The sequence below is a fragment of the Haemaphysalis longicornis genome, unplaced genomic scaffold (assembly GCF_048455015.1).
Source record: "Haemaphysalis longicornis isolate Haplotype H1 unplaced genomic scaffold, Haemaphysalis longicornis Haplotype H1 scaffold_12, whole genome shotgun sequence".
Classification (NCBI taxonomy): Eukaryota; Metazoa; Arthropoda; class Arachnida; order Ixodida; family Ixodidae; genus Haemaphysalis; species Haemaphysalis longicornis.
This window is the reverse complement of record NW_027526225.1, coordinates 53,283,144-53,298,723: the sequence shown is the minus strand read 5'-3', so window position 1 is coordinate 53,298,723 and position 15,580 is coordinate 53,283,144. Positions and strand designations below refer to the sequence as shown.

Sequence of the window (15,580 nt, the reverse complement as noted above, 5' to 3'; positions counted from 1 at the left end):
TTTTTCATTGGCCAATTTATTAAGTTTGTCTAACACGATTGGCTACTTCAAATGCCCCTTCCGCATGCTTCCGCAGCACGAGGAACTCGCCGGCGCTGGTTTTTAAATGCACCCGAAGGGCGCGTAGTTGTATGCTGGCTATCGGATTCACCGGGCATCGCCGCGTTTAATAGGGGCTGATTTCGTTTAACAAATTGCGGCTATTTATTAGATAAATTCCACACTCCGGGTGAGGAAACCCATTCAGGTGTGCGCAACCTAGTCCAATTTTCTGCGGAAATGAGTCTTTCCGTGATTGGCATTTCCTGACACCTTTGTGATCCCCGTCCTCACGTGAGTAGAGAAAGGTAGTACTAGTCCCGGTTCATATTCCACCTGGGGCCGTGCAACTCAGCGAATTTGACGAGTGAAAGCAGCTGGATTCTTTCGTGGAGCTCCGAAGACAGCAATGACCGACTTCAGGCAGTCCTTCGCCCGGTGAGTTGTATTACGCCGTGGGGGGTGATGTGCGGTCTATTTCTTGGAAGTGCCGATGCGCTTGACAATCACTGGTTGCATCAAGGTTCAAATGGTGCATAATTTAACTGCTTTTACGCACCTCATATTACACGGCACTGATACGCGCGTGAATATAGTTGAGGAAATTACAAGCGCGATTTTGCGACATCAAGGGGCCGCGCCGGCAGATTTGAAAATAAATGAATAAAACTATGCAAACTTCGTTTGGAGCTCCCTAGAAGAGCCATAGAGCGAAGAAACCAAGTGGCCGGAAAGCGCGGCTTCCCGGATGACATAGCTCAATTATGCGATATTGTTGGGAAACGGTCGATATTTCCGGGGGTCTCAGATCGCAGTTCCACTGGTCGTGTACTTCCAAACCAGTCTCTGCACTTCGGCCTGAGCCACATCCGGGGAACAAAGCAACGTAAAGAAAAGAAAAAGGTCACCAAGAAACTGGTAGAATGTATTTGCTCGGAAGATGTAAACATCCACACCTTACGTTCAAGGATAGCGGAGTCTTATTCAGTATAACCAAAGATTTGTTCCACTAACTCAAGAAAGCTTTTAATTTCACATTCTAGTTAATTAATGAAGCGGAACTTAATTGCTAGCACTTAAAGATGCTTAAACTTTATCTGACCCGTGTTTGTCCTGCCCACTCCTTCCGGCGTCCCGTCCATCAAAATTTACTCCCATTGCAAGCAATTGATAAAGTTCAGACGCGTACGGCAGAATCTTATGTTCGCACATGCCCCAAACCAAATGGTCACCGCCCCCGGAAGCCCCCAGCTTCCGTCGCGCGATTCTCGACCGAACATTAGGCGCCCTGTGCGAGGATAAGCTCTTCCAAATGCAGCATCAGCAGACTGTCCATTTCTTCATGCCTTCTTACTAGCAAATTTTGAACTCGTGTTCCTCGCAGACCAAAGGAAAGCTGGGCTGCAAGACAGTAGCAACGAGCTTTTTAGATGAAGCTGGCCCTGCATAGTTTCGAAGGGGCCGGGCAGCGCGGATGTGGCCCATCAGTTGAGAAGCCTGGAAACAAAAACGAAGAACCACTCAGCCAGTAGAAGGGATGGTTAGCGGCAACATGAAGTGCTAAACCACGGCAGGGCACTGGAGAAATGAGTGGCCATTCATGTCACATTCTTTTCTGTTCTATTATTCTGGAAAAATTTAAACGGGGTTGAACGGGCTACTTTCAGCTGTAATTTTTTGCACCAAGAAAAAATTCTGTTTGAAAAGTTGATTGATGATTGATTGTAGGTTTTAACACGCCGACGCAACGCAGGCGATGAGGCGCGCCGTAGTGGAGAGCTCTGGATTAATTTTGACCACCTGGGGATCTTTAACGTGCGCCGAAATCTCGTACACACGGGCGTTTTTGCTTTTCGCCTCCATCAGAAAAGTGGCCGCCGCGGCCGGGAATCGAACCCGCGACCTCGTGCTCAGCAGCGCTACGCCTTAGCCACTGAGCCACCGCGGCGGGTTGTTTGAAAAGTCTGTACATAAAATGCATGAACGCAGATGGTTGCACCACGTGGTTATTAATAAGACAAAAACTTTGTACGTGCATGATTTGCTACTCGGAATGTTTATTCCTGTGGGTTAAGCATTGCTGCATTGAGCATGATGTCGTACACTTGATACCTGCGACGCTTTGGTGGTTTCAGCACACTTTGAACATCCTCAGGTGGTTTAGATTAATCCGCAGCCCTCTCCACCATCACGGCATGCTAGCTTATAGCAGCTTTGGCGCATAAGGCAGCAGTGAAAAATAAATGAAAATGCGACAGCAGTCAGCAGTGCGGGAAGCAATGGTGGGGTTGAAAAGAAACCGCACTTCATGGCAAGCGGTAATTTTTGTGTGTGTACGCTGCAAGGAACAAAGATCACTGAATCAAAGAAGTAATGCACAGTATTGACAATACTGCTGCTCAGTTATGGGATTACAATCCATGAGGAATAAAAAGAAGTGGGAAAGCCGGTCTAGCAAGTTTTGCTACTCTTAAGTTATCTGGCTTCACATCCGTGCAAGAAAAACTTGTCTGCCGTCTTGTGCATACTTCTCAGCGCACTGATACGTAGTCCCCATGAGACTTCTTTGCCACTCAAAGAGTAACATAGCAGCCACATCTTGTATTTTGGACTCAAGGATTTGGCAGGAAAACTTGCCGGATATCCGCTAATGTTGCACTGACGGCGTCTGCTATCCTTGATTGTCTTTTTGGCTAGAGCAGTGTAACATTTGCTTTTCTTTTTTGTGCAAAACGCAGGGTGTCTACCAACCTGGAAAACCGGGAATTCTCAGGGATATTGAATAGTCTGGGAAAACTCGGGAAAAACTCATGGAATTTGTGCTTTTATCAAAGAAAATTAGCTGTAGTTTATAAAGGAAGCAAAATTCTCGGTAATGCTGGCTCAAGTAACAGCAAGTCAAACGTGGACAGCCCTCCGGAGCTGTTGCTGATGGCGCCGCCTGAAGTCGCTGGTTCTAGTGAGAACTAGCTTCATACAGCTTGCAAGTAACCCCCCCCCCCCATCCCCGACTCCCTGTACGCTCCCCTTGTATTCTGGCGTGTTTCCCAGACTCCTGAAAAGCAGAAAAAAACGTTGTCCGCCGCGATAGCTTGTTGTGGCAGCGTAAGGGAGTCTACAGGGGAAGACGCAGTAGTAGCTTTCAATCCTATGCTGGAACACTTGGCACCATCTAGTGCGGTCTCTAGTTTGTAGACGCACGTTGTGAATCTTTGAGTTGTGAATCTGACATAATGATAAAAACACACTTCTCTTAATTTTCAATTTTAAAAGTTCGCAGCTGTGTTCAAAATTTCGTCTTGAGTATCGAATGTATACGTTGTACCCCGTTTTAAAAGTTACTTTTAACTGCAAGCCGGCACTATATTCCGCTGCGTAGAAAGACAGAGCATGCTTTGACTCCATAGCTTTCGCTGAGCGCCAAAAGTACTTTTCGTGGAGTCACCATAGCGGGGTGTAGTGCAGGTGTTTCCGATTTCAAATTTGAATCCCAAATAAACTCTTCCCGCTCATTCTGCGCAGCGCTTTGCTGCTGTAAGTATGGCGGCGTCTAAGGACATCTAACATGACGGTGTTTACGATGCAGGTGTCCCTCATCCGAACTAAAATAAGCTCTTTGGAGCAGCGAAATACAGCACTGAAGCATTGAGTGCGAGCTGAGAACATGGGAGTACGGTTTTACCTTTTTTTTTTTTTTCAATATTTCATTCACCGTGAATTTCACCACCACTCTGTTATGTTTTCTTTTTGAATGAAATAAAAGTTACTGGTTAGCAAAAAAATTTTATCATGTCATATTTTATTTTGTAAGGTGCGTTTTAGAGGGTGACAGCAACTGAAGTGGTGTCAGCCCGTGTTGACGTAAAACAGTTCTGTGTCACTCGGGGAATTTATCAAAAAGGCTCGCGGAAAACCTGGAAAACTCGGGGAATTCGAAAATGTCACCTTGGTAGACCCTGAAAACGAGATGCAGTAAAGTCCCGTTAAGACAAACTCGAAGGGACCGTAAAATTTGTTCGTACTATTATCAGAAATTCGTCCTAAGTGGGCAGTTTTTGCATTGTGCAGAGGGTGAAAGTGCTGTTCATCGTGACCATTAAGTTCGTTTTAGCCAAGTTCATATTAACAAGAGTCTGCTGTAGTTTGGTGTATAGAGTGGTAAAAAATATCTCTGGTTGCGGAATAGCAGTAATCAAGTTTGTGCCACTGTGACCGCAACACATGATTTGTACCAGTTAAGCCTAACCACGTGACACCAAGCCAGATATTTTCTTCTGGATTGTAATGGATTGAAAATTGTCTATTTCACGGCTAATTTTTCTTTACCTCCAGCGGTGCAAGCGAGTTGGACTCTCCAGTGAGCAGCCGAAGCCATGCCAAGACTCTCCAATCCACACCTGGAAGAGGTCGCAGTGGCATGGGCGACAGCACCGGCAACCCATTCGATGTGGAGCCTGAGCAGCTTACGCAGCCGTCTTTTTCCCCCTCCGTGTTCGTCTCGCGGAGCCGACGTACTCCCGGATCGGTGGGTAAATTTGTTTACCCCTGGGAGCGGTGCTGGTAACCTTTCAACTCTCCTCCACAACAAACCTGGCCTGTCCAAAGTACACATGTGCACTCGAGGGCATTCGATCAAAATTGAGTGTTTGGAAGTACTGCTTGTATTGACCAGCGTGAACATTGCCATGAAAACCTTTTTGTATGCGAAGTTAAGTTAATGATTGCATTGAACTATTTTCACGATCCCGTTCCAATTCGATGCATACAGGCCAGACTACTTTTCTAAAGATAGCGGATGTTTTGCTTGCATGGGTTGCAGGAGAGTTAAATCGTTACATTTGGAAAATTTGCCTGTATGGTCTGACTTTGGTTCTTCACGTTCATTCTCATTGCAAATTGTTTTTTATGCTTGTGTGAGAGAAAAAAATCTGATTATTTTAATTTTTCTCTAGGATTAGAAGAACAGCGAGCTAAGCTAGTTGATATGAGTTGATGAGAAAAACTGCACCCACAAAATAAACACTTTAGAAGAAAAAAGAAAAGAGATGGCACGAGTGCAAGCTATAAACTAACTTTGGCATTTGGATGGTTCGTAAGCCTCTTTGGCGGAATATTTAAACAGAATGCTGTTTTGCAGCAAATTAGTTCAGTTTTGTGGCATTAATTTGCGAGGTGGTGTTCTCCGTAGCCCTTGGGGGGGGGGGGGGGAGGGGGGGGGGGGGGCGAGTTGTAAGGTAACAGGGTAATGCTGTGGAGATAATTATGGATAATGTGACGCTACTAGCCTGGATGCAACGAGGGAGTCGGGGCATCTAAGGTTGCTAGTAGCATGAAACACGAAAACCTGGATGAACGTTGCTTTTGATACTGGATTTTTCTGGTTGGGAAAAAAGGTAGACATTCTGCGTGTATCAAACATAAGAAAGGCCGCACAGCCATACAGACAGGAAAGTGGTCTCATTATCACGTAGCAAATTTCTGGCTGACTTATACATGAAGACTCTCTTTTGCTGATGTGGTAGGTTTTGACGATTCCACTAGCTGTACCTGCTTATGCTTATTTATACACTGCTGTATTTTACAACCACCGTTTCATCCAGTTTTGGCATCCACACCCTACCACGTGCTTTCCAAGTAGTGTGCGGCAGCCAAACTTGGTGCAACAGCGCCTGTTAAGAAGCTTAAAGGTGCCGTGCAGACAAAACACTAGTTTGGTTCATTCGAAAGATAGCATCGTTAGAATCATGCTGGCACCATTCTTAACGTAAATTCGCTCAAACAAGCTATAAAATTCGGAAAAAAGGGAATGGCCATGCGACCCACTATACTCGGTGACAACTTATTAAGAACGGCACTGGAAGTTGCCGCTGTGCCTTATCACTGTAGCCGGATGTTTCTCCGCGCGGCGCAAGTAGGGCGTTACTGGGAATATTTTGAACATGGCGTGAGCCGTTCCCGTGATTTTTTGGACTTAATATGCTTATAAACGACTCCAGTGACGACAAACAAACGGCGTGAGACAAGGCAGACGATATCACGCATTCATAGCAAACCCCTTTCAAAACGTGCGCGCACCAACGTCACGGGTCCGGTGCTTTGGCGGAGTGATGCACTACATGAGGTGGTGCCGTTCTTGAGTTGTAACCGAGTATAGCTCATTCCCCGCAACAGAACCTATGATGTCATACACGCCGGCTCTGCGATTGGCTGAGGCCGGCAAAAGCAAGCGAAAATTAGGCCAAGCTTATAAGCTTGCCGAGCGAGCTGTTTGCGCTTAAATTTAGGGCACATTCTTTTTATAGCAGTAAGAATGGTGGGACAGACAGTGGAAGTGACGCGCAAACACGTAAACATAGAAGTATCGACGTGCCCTGCTGTTGGTACTGCGCACACTATGCTTGTTTTAACTGCACAGCAATGCGGCTCTTTGGGTTTTTTTTTTTCAGACGACACTGGCCGATTAGCGTAAGCGACGGTGTGTCTTATGGGACCGTACTTGTAGAGCAAGCACCATGTTTCCCGAAACAATTTTCTCCCTGAACAAAAACAAGCCAGGAACAAATACTTTCACAAACAAACCAAAGGCAGAAAACGGCCCGCCGTGGTATGGTGGCACCATCTAGGTGAACTAATGGTAACAAGTCTCCGTTTCACACCAAGTTTAGGTTGAGGACCCGTTCTTATGATGTCATTGCAGATGTCGTTAAAAAAACACACGGTTTGGCGGGAGAATCAAAATTTAAAATTGAACTTAAATTGATTAATTTTGCAGTGAATAAAGCATCATTTGCTTCTGGACAAGCGCTGGGAGCACAATAAAACACGAAATCATTCGAATAAAACAAACTTGTATTTTGTCTGCATGGCCCCTTGAGCAATATAGTGTGCGAAATTGTCTAAGCCTACTGCATTAAGGAAAGGCGTGAGAGCCTTCAATGCTGTTTATTTTATTTTTTTTTTCATTTATTGGTACCCTCAGGGTAGACATTACAAAGGAGAGTGGGTTTGAAAAAAAAAAGCATGAAAGTAGGCAGCTGTTTCAAAAAAAGGAAAAGAAAAGCCAAGCTATCTCATGCACTGTACAAGAGAAAAATTAATACATTTCAGGAGCAATACACAAATGTAAATATACTAGATATCACGGGCAAAAAATTGTGCTATCTGATTGTCAGTGACAAGGGACACAGGCACCCACAATGATGAAGTGGCTTTTCAACAAGGATGGGTGTGTTGTTTATATGTATGTTAGGTCTTTATTTTATTTGTTTTTCAGTTTTTGGAAGGGCAATGGCCATGCATTTTATTGCTCATTACAATTTTCTTTTTTTATATATATATTTAACTTCAGTTGCTATGGCAGCACCTCATCCTGCATTTCCCATGGGTTCCCCATGTGCAGTGGGAAAAGGCTGCCGAGGTTTTCAAGCGAAGCTGTCTCACTGATGCCTCACTGGGGGCGTCGTTTGTCCAAGTAAAACGCACTGCAGGAAAGCCAGTTTTCTCCGCCAGTGATGATGGCCATGGAAGGGCCTCAAGTAAAAAACGCTTCCCATGGTCGGAATCAAACCTGGGTCCATTATGAAGCTGACGTCTGATTGATTGCGCCATTTCGACGTGGTCGAAGCAGCTTTGTGTTGTAACCATCTTTCTCTTGAGAAAGGGGCTTAGATCTTTTTCACTTTTGTACAGCACTGCAAGCCATCATTCGCATCATTCGCAGGGACCTCCACAATGTGAACAAAAGCTCCAGTGCACCTTTCCCGACCTGGTTTCCCCGTTTTCGTGCAGGGTCGTTCGTTCCGGTGGTCCATTGAGCAAATGGCGGATCTGTGGCCAGCCAACATTGACGAACACGAGCCCAGCCTCGCACAGCCTGCAAGGTACCCCCCCCCCCCCCCCCCGTCTCCGTCTTTGCTGCTCTCACTTCAGAGTGCAGGTTGTGCGGGCACCCCTGCCGCGCTGAAACAGAGGGACACCTGGGGGGGACAGCAAGAACTGCACTCGGCTAGAAATTCATTTTGAAGCTAGAAAACCGTAAATTAGGTACCGTTCCCTCACACTTCCAGGGTTTTTCTTTCATGACTTACGGCGGCAGCAGCAAGAGCTTGAGCTCTAGTGCTTCGGCTTTCTGCTGACAGATGGCAGGCTGGTTCACTTAGACCGGTTTTTGATACATGGGGGGCCTCTGGGGAGTCTGAGAAATAGTGTCGATTAGCTTTGTCTCCACTATCTTGCTGTGTGTATGTGCTTTAGCATTATGCGAGTCCGTGTTCTGATGATGGAACACCAAACAAGGAATCATTCAGAACGGCATTCATAGCTAAGAGTTGTCATCAAGGCTTGATGCGTCACCTAAGAACCTTGTTTAGCAAACTGGACGGTTGCTACAAGTTCGGTTGAATTGGAACTTGTTTTCCATGAAAATTAATCCATATGCTTGTGTAGCAGCTGGGAAAAGGAGTAGTTGTTGATAAAGATAGCATTTTTTTCCAACTAAGTTTTAATGGAATTACATGTTGGGTGATGTGACATGACAAACGAGATCTTCACTGGAGCGATTACCTTTTTTTTTTGGGGTGTATGTGCTTTCTTATGCTTCCATATCATCTTTTAATGAAGGATGCAGCCTATAGGCCTTTTCTTCCATCTTTCGTCAGCTCCTTAGTTGTTGTGCACTGGAATGGCGTAATCTTCACAGACTAACTTTTCACGGCCTGTGCAATGCATGTAATCGAGGTTACATGTGCATGTATTTTTGTGTCCCAATGCGCATGTAGCTCCACAAGTAGGGTAACTGTTAATATCGCAAATGTCCTGAAAGTGCAGCTAGAGTTTACAGAGAAAGTATTCTTTTTCTATCATAACTGGCATACAGCCTTTTATTAGACCACGGAGCAAGAATAAAATAGGAGGGGAAACTGAGCTTCCTGGGGCAGCCTGATAACGTCACAAGCACTTGGCGAATGTCAAGTTTCCAGCATCTGGCGGCAAGCGAAGGAAGTGCGTGGTCATCGCCACGGCCGGCGCGCGTTCTGTTCACACCCACCCAGTCCAACCCGGCGGCGGCATCGCGTCGGTATTTCGCCGGGCCGCCTAAACATTCCGTGGCCGAAGCGAGAGTGTGTGCACTCTTCTGCGCTTCCGTTGGCTGAAGAGCCCGCCTTCACGATTAATTTTCTGTCAAATTTAAACCGGCCGGTACGAGTGAATAAAAGGGGCATTTTGTTTTAATGCGTAAGCAATCTTGCGCGAGCAGCAAGCCCAAAATACAAACCTGTAAACGCAAAAAAAAATGTAAAACCTGTAAACGCACGGACTTATCTCGCATGCGATGCACTCGAAGCGAGTCGAGTGCACCGGCCATTTTATTGGTTATGTGATAGCGCATTGAAAAGTGCCAGCATCACCGACGTTGCGGGATGATGACGCGCACGGTATGTCCAAGATAACGCGCGTTCCATCCCCGCGTCGCACAGCAGCTCGAGCGCGTAGCGAATGCATAGCGAATGCTGCAAACAACAGTATTGTTTTTAATACATTCAACCAGGTGCCGCTGTCAAATTGTCCGCTGCCGCAGCTGCAGAGCTCTGTAGGTCGCCGTAGTTATCATTGTGACATTATCTGGTCGCTCGATCGCGCCGGCCGCAATGGGCATTTCCTCTCCTATATATTCTTGCTCCGTGCATTAGGCTGACCAAGTTGCCAGGGCTGTGACCAAATTGGACCCTGCCGCCGCTTGCCTGCCCAGCCTGAAACCTGCAGGACGCACTCCACTGTGGTTTTGTCGCAATCTACATTTAATGATTATGACATTGCCACATGTGGATCAGCAAACAGCCCTACATTAGCAAAAACCAAGTGAAGGCTGCCATTGTGAACGAGCGGTTTAAATTAGTGTGCATTGGCACAAACTTGCCCAGGCTTGTGAATGCTTTTGGAGCCCGCTCTGCCTCATTGGTTGTGTGTGTTTTTTTTTAGTGAACAGATTTTAGCCCTTTGCAGTCTGGAACTTTTGCCCACCTTCTGGCCGTTCCGATCCGCAACTATTTTGCCAGTTTCTGGCTCCATGAAGAAAAACACAAGACTGTGCGAGAAAAACTCGCAGAATATTTATTTTTTATCTTGCATTCTCCTTGCAACTTCTTTACCGATATTTGAGCAGCGTGTGAAACCGCTCGAAGCATTCTCCTGGGTGCGGACCAGGGTTGTTACTGCAGCTTTTGCAGAACAACACAGTTTCCCTCCTGCCTCCTTTTGTTTTTCCATCGTTACAAACAGCACAGTCCATGCTGCTTCGGCCTGGGAGTGTGTAGACGAAATGGCTTGTCCCGTCCAGCCTCTCCTCGCACTCCATACTTGCAGACGGGCCCCGCTTTTTGGCTCCAGCCCTCAGGCCAGCTGTTGGATGAGATCGCGGCGGTGCTGCAGGTGTCCCTGCTCTTTCTCGCCATGATTCTGCAGCTTTGTGCACCTCCAAATAAAGCTGTTCCCTCCACCACCCAGATCCCCTACCCTTGAGCAGTGGGAGTGCGCGTTGCAGAGCTGCCAGCTCGAAGACCAGGAGGCCCTGATCTCTCGGGCGAGGATGGCAGCCGCGGCACGCGGCCTACCGGAATAGGATGGCCGCCCACAGCTCCTAACTCTTTTTCCCCCCTACCCCGTCCCTGCTTTTCAATAAACGTTTTCTCTCTCTCTCTCTCTCTCTCTCTCAACGGAAACCTCCAGGTGCCAGAAAAAAAAGCTTTCGTCACCATTTCATTGTCTTTTGACAAAATGCGTAGCTCACAGATTAATGATTCGCATGATGCTGTCTCCACCGCTGCGGTGGTCTTCGTCACTCGCTTCTGTCGAATCACTGCCATCACTAACTGATGCAGGCATGCAATTCCCTTCCTCACTGAAGTCATTATTGCTTTCGCTAAGTGCACTACCGTAGAACGCAAGTGATGAGAAAGCAGCCATGCTGCTTCTCAGCGAACAGTGCGGCTCACACGAAAGTGCTCTGGATTCCAGAAGGCCCGTGCTGAGCATTGTGCTGCACCATAGTGCAAAAAGAAGAAAACTTCAGCACACAAAGTCCACTTATCCCTCAATAGGTGGCGCGTCATGCACACAAGGGATATGGGTGCATTGCTGTGAGAAAGACCGCAAAGTTTAACCCTGAACACCCAAGTGGGGTGGACCGTGACAGCGGACTGTGGAGGGTTAATTTTATGCATTATTGAAGTCAGTGCGAATAAGCTGAGTTTGGAGGTGGCAAGTTGCTATGCATATGTATTTGTGTGTGGTCTCAAATAGTAGCTTCGTCTTCAAAAAATCGCACTTCTTTTTAGGTGAACTCGTGCGAAGCCAGATTCAGCTGTGATAATCGACAGCAATACGTGGGACCATTGTAACAACTGGTTTACTTTGCCAGTCGACGCATGACTGATTTGAATGGCAGTCTCCTTCCTGCATTGTTGCACATTCCGGCTGTTGTCATAAAAGGGGTGGACTGCTTACAAATAAGGCCATAAAAATATCCTCTTGTTTTTCAGCCACTTAGAACAGGCAGCGCTTGCAGTATTGTTTAATGTCATTTTCTGTTTCACCTTTTGTCGTCTGTCTTTTCAAACCCAAAGCAAAGCATTTATAATTCCAGTGTGCACTAAACTTGCGCCTGCGCCATCTTTTCCAATGAGCGTGCCGATGCAAGTGCAGGCCCGGGTGTGAAGCAGCGTCCTTCTCTGCCGTGCAGGAGTGACGCGCTGTACGAGGAGCAGTCCCAGCAGGCCATCGAGGTGTTCTTCTCGCGGCACGAGATCGTCCCCTCTCCCTGGGAGCCCCATGCCAGGCTGAGCATTCGACCCCCAGGTCAGCCACTCCCAACCGGCTGGCGTTCAGTGCAGAGGTGTCCCACTGTGGGAAAAAAGCAGTGTTTTGCTCCCGTACAAAAAATTTAAAGGAAAGGTAGCGAACCCGTACAAAAATGGAGGACTTTGTGCCAAAGTGCATTAATTTTGACATAGGAAATAGACTACTCTGGAAAAAAAATCTGGGTACTCTGGGTGCGTTGGAGTTCATATGGCAATCTATGAACTACGTTCACCAAGTGCGCAGCAGAGTCACGCCAGAGTGACTGTGTGTGCTGTTCACGGGGTTGGTGGAATACGGGAGCGAATGTGCCAGGCAGTGGCAGGCATACATTGGGCACGTTCTGATGTGCTCAGCTCTCTAGGTGGTCGTATTCAGGGTTGCGTTTCACCTGCCAAGGGATTTCGTCAATCGCTTAGAATAATATCGAGCCACCTTATTCATTTAGCAGCTCTTGAGTAAGTGAATTGTAGAAATAACTAGACAATCGCAGCATTTCTGCAATGTGTGACTGCGGTGAAATATTCAGTTACGGGATGTGTTTGAAAAAGTTTTCAGGTAGTGAGTTCAGCAACCGGTTTTCACAGTTGCACTGTGAATGGTGACTGTTTGTTGGGAAAGTTATAACGGGTAGCCGTTGAAGTGTGCTGTTGGTGCTTATTAAACCGGCGATTGTAAAATGAGCAGTTGTTTTATTAAGTTCCGCACTCTGGGAAGTGCTGACTCTCTTTATACCAGGGCTGAGCCAGTCCTGTAAGAAATTCCTCGGGGCACGACACTTGAGTCTGCTTATGTTAGTTGAAAGCAAAGGCCTTGCGATGCGCACCAATGACTTTTTACCTGCTACATTGTTTTTGAATCTCCCTCTTTGCTTTCGTTGCGTCTTTTGAGGCGGAATACCTTGGCAGGCTCTTTCACTGCAACGTCATGTTTTCATTTTTTTGTTTGCTTCCGTTTCTTTGTCTTCCGGCGCCAATTAATTCAACGAGCCAATAGACAGCAGCACACACTGCAGCTTCCCCAGAACAACGTGCTGTCACGAGGCACATTTGTTTCAACAGCAGCCAACACAATGCGGGGATAACGGGGGTAACTCACTCAGCTTCGACTACAGATACCCGGGGGGGTTCACATACCATGCAAACTCAGGTGTGTTTTTTATTTACTCTTTACAGGGCGCCCATTTTTCGTACCAAACAGCAACGCTAATATTTCGCAGAATAAGGCACTCAATTAAAGGAGCCATGAAGAGAAAATACAACTTCGTTTAATTTGAAAGAACTAGGATTCAGTATCTCACTCAGCTCCATTACAGTCACAAAAGAAAAAAAAGCAAGAAGTATTGAAAAACTTTCAAATTTTGCGCCACAGTGACGTGTTATGAGCAAGAATGACGTCGTACGGGCCAACGATAGAACATAATTTTCAATGCGTTAGCTGCACGTTAGCATTCAAGTGATGCGGTCAAATGGAACTAGAGGCCCCATTACAGACGTCCAGTCACGTGTTGTCACGACAGGTCAGTTAGGCGGCCGCCAATCGCACAAACAAGGTTCCGTGACGTCATAGAAAAGTTGGGGGAAATTGGCTAGGGGGTCTCTGCAGCTTCACACGTTTTCTTTAATATCTCCGTTATTTGTTCGAAGATTGCGATGATATTGGTATCACTGTTATCGGGACTGAGCAGCCTTTTTAATAAACCCAACTTGTATTTTGTCTTCATGGCTTTTTTAAGGCTGTTGCCTTGATTAGAATGCCATCTCACAAGGATAGCTATCATTCACCGTTGCATGGAAGTGCACTAATAAGGAGGAAATATTTCCCTTTGTAGTCATGTAGAGAAACTTCTCTCCGGAAGTTGCCTACCAATAGTTTTTTGAATGAACTACCAAACCATGTGTTCTGTTGGTTTACTGTGTATTCACTGTTATGGACCCACTCCTGCAATGTCTCGAACTGTGAGACAGCAGTATTTGTAAATAAATTATGCAGCTAGGTAACTCAGCCCGATGACACTCTTTCGGAACTTTGCTTGGTTTTCTTCATTGTCAAAACTCATCGCACTGTCTTTCTAGTGAAGAAATTCTAGGAAAAGAAGAAGCCGTTTCAGCGCTGTTGTGGCTGCAGTAGTGGCTTATCAGATATTTCGGTGAAACTTTTCAGTAGAGCTGCTCTGTGACCGGAGCCCAATAACAGTGCATGGGCCACAATGTGGCCAGTCTGGCCCAGAAAGCAAAGGGAAGCATGCGCTTTGCTAAGAGCTCTGCATCCTCTCCTTGCAGGGATGAGCAACACCCCGCAATCTCCGAGGGAGTCCAAGACATCCACAGGTGAGCCGTTCGGAACTGGCAACTGCAGCACGGGTCGTCGCTGAATGAGCTTCAAGTTCAAGTCTATCTCACTTTTTTTTTTTTGAGAACAAAAGTGAGTACAAAAACGAAAAAGAGGTCCCGAAGTTGACAACTGTTGGGGCAACCTTGTCACATAATGCAATTTTTAATTGAAAAATACAGCAAGCAGTTGAGCAGGTTTTTTGAACATGCCAAAACATATTCAAGAAGACAAGCGAAAACAAAACGTGAAACCGAAGCCTTGCAATGATTGCCTTTGGACATGACGTTGCCCTGGAAGGGGACAGAACATGTTTTTTGTCTTATCAGCAGGTTGGTTCAGCGGAAGAAGTCGCCTTCCTTTCTTTAATACATTCATCTGGGAACCTTGACCTGTTATCAGCCCTTGCTGAGCAGAATGGAATGTTGCAGCCTTTGTCTAAAAGCTATACCAGTGATTCAGCAACCAGCATCGCTGCACCATGAAAGTGTGTAGAAAATTTGAGGTGAATGTGCTTGAGTGCATAAAATTGAACAGAAAGGTGCAATATAAGTAGGTGGAAGCCTTTCTTGAGAACCCTTAGCTTGGAAGTGGAAATAGCCTTTTTAAGTCCTTTGGTCTGAGTTTGTGTCAGTCTCTCCAATTACAAAAATTATGAAAATTTTTTTGCACTGCATCAATGGGAGGTATTCAGAGCACATTTTTTCGGACTAAAATTCCCCGAGGAAAGTGAATATATTTTGTTTCAGGAAGTTTACGGTTTTGTATGCGGAATGTCGGCGTTTGTTTGGGATATTGCATCAATGTGTTCACAACGGCTGCTGCTGAACGCTATTATTTTCAGCAGGAAGATCACAAAACTGTGCAAGAACTCTGTATTTTTATTCTGGGCTGTTTTTTTTTTTTCTCGCCTAAAATGTCTAATTGATAAAAGGAAAAAAAGATCACTGGTTTTCCTGCTACAACATGGACTTGTATCCACCACTTCACACCCACAAATTGTTTTGCTCTTGCGGTAAAGCCAAGACTTCTTGCAGAAACACAAATAATTCACACAAATTTCACGAAATTTCACCAGTGGTTCAACGGTGAAAATCTTTGCCCACGTCCTTCCTTTGAAAAGCTGGCTTCTCGGGTGTGCGTAGCCAAAATATGTTACACGCTTTCCTGACGTCACCCTCAGTTGGTATATTTTCCAGCAAGTTTCGCGTGCTCTTGGTGTTGCAGATTACATTGTGCTGCCCCAGTGATAAATAAATCAAAAGTTAAAAATCTTTGAGTTGTGTTTTTAAGTAAACAAAGAATGGATAGTGTGGGTTCTTGCTTGTAGCTGTGGTCATTGCCTCAACTTTTATGT

The 15,580-nt window shown here is 46.0% G+C and overlaps 1 protein-coding gene across 1 annotated transcript in view; it reads left to right on the top strand.

Annotated features, from left to right (window-relative positions):
* Positions 1–45: 45 nt before the first annotated feature.
* The window catches only part of LOC144161972 (protein aurora borealis-like), a 32,817-nt gene continuing 17,282 nt past the window's right edge, over positions 46–15,580 (top strand). The window contains exons 1-5 of the mRNA XM_077692514.1: positions 46–477; positions 4,372–4,564; positions 7,828–7,919; positions 11,777–11,892; positions 14,175–14,222. Of these exons, the coding sequence (XP_077548640.1) occupies positions 449–477; positions 4,372–4,564; positions 7,828–7,919; positions 11,777–11,892; positions 14,175–14,222 (478 nt within the window). The 5' untranslated portion in view covers positions 46–448. The remainder of the gene's footprint in view (positions 478–4,371; positions 4,565–7,827; positions 7,920–11,776; positions 11,893–14,174; positions 14,223–15,580) is intronic.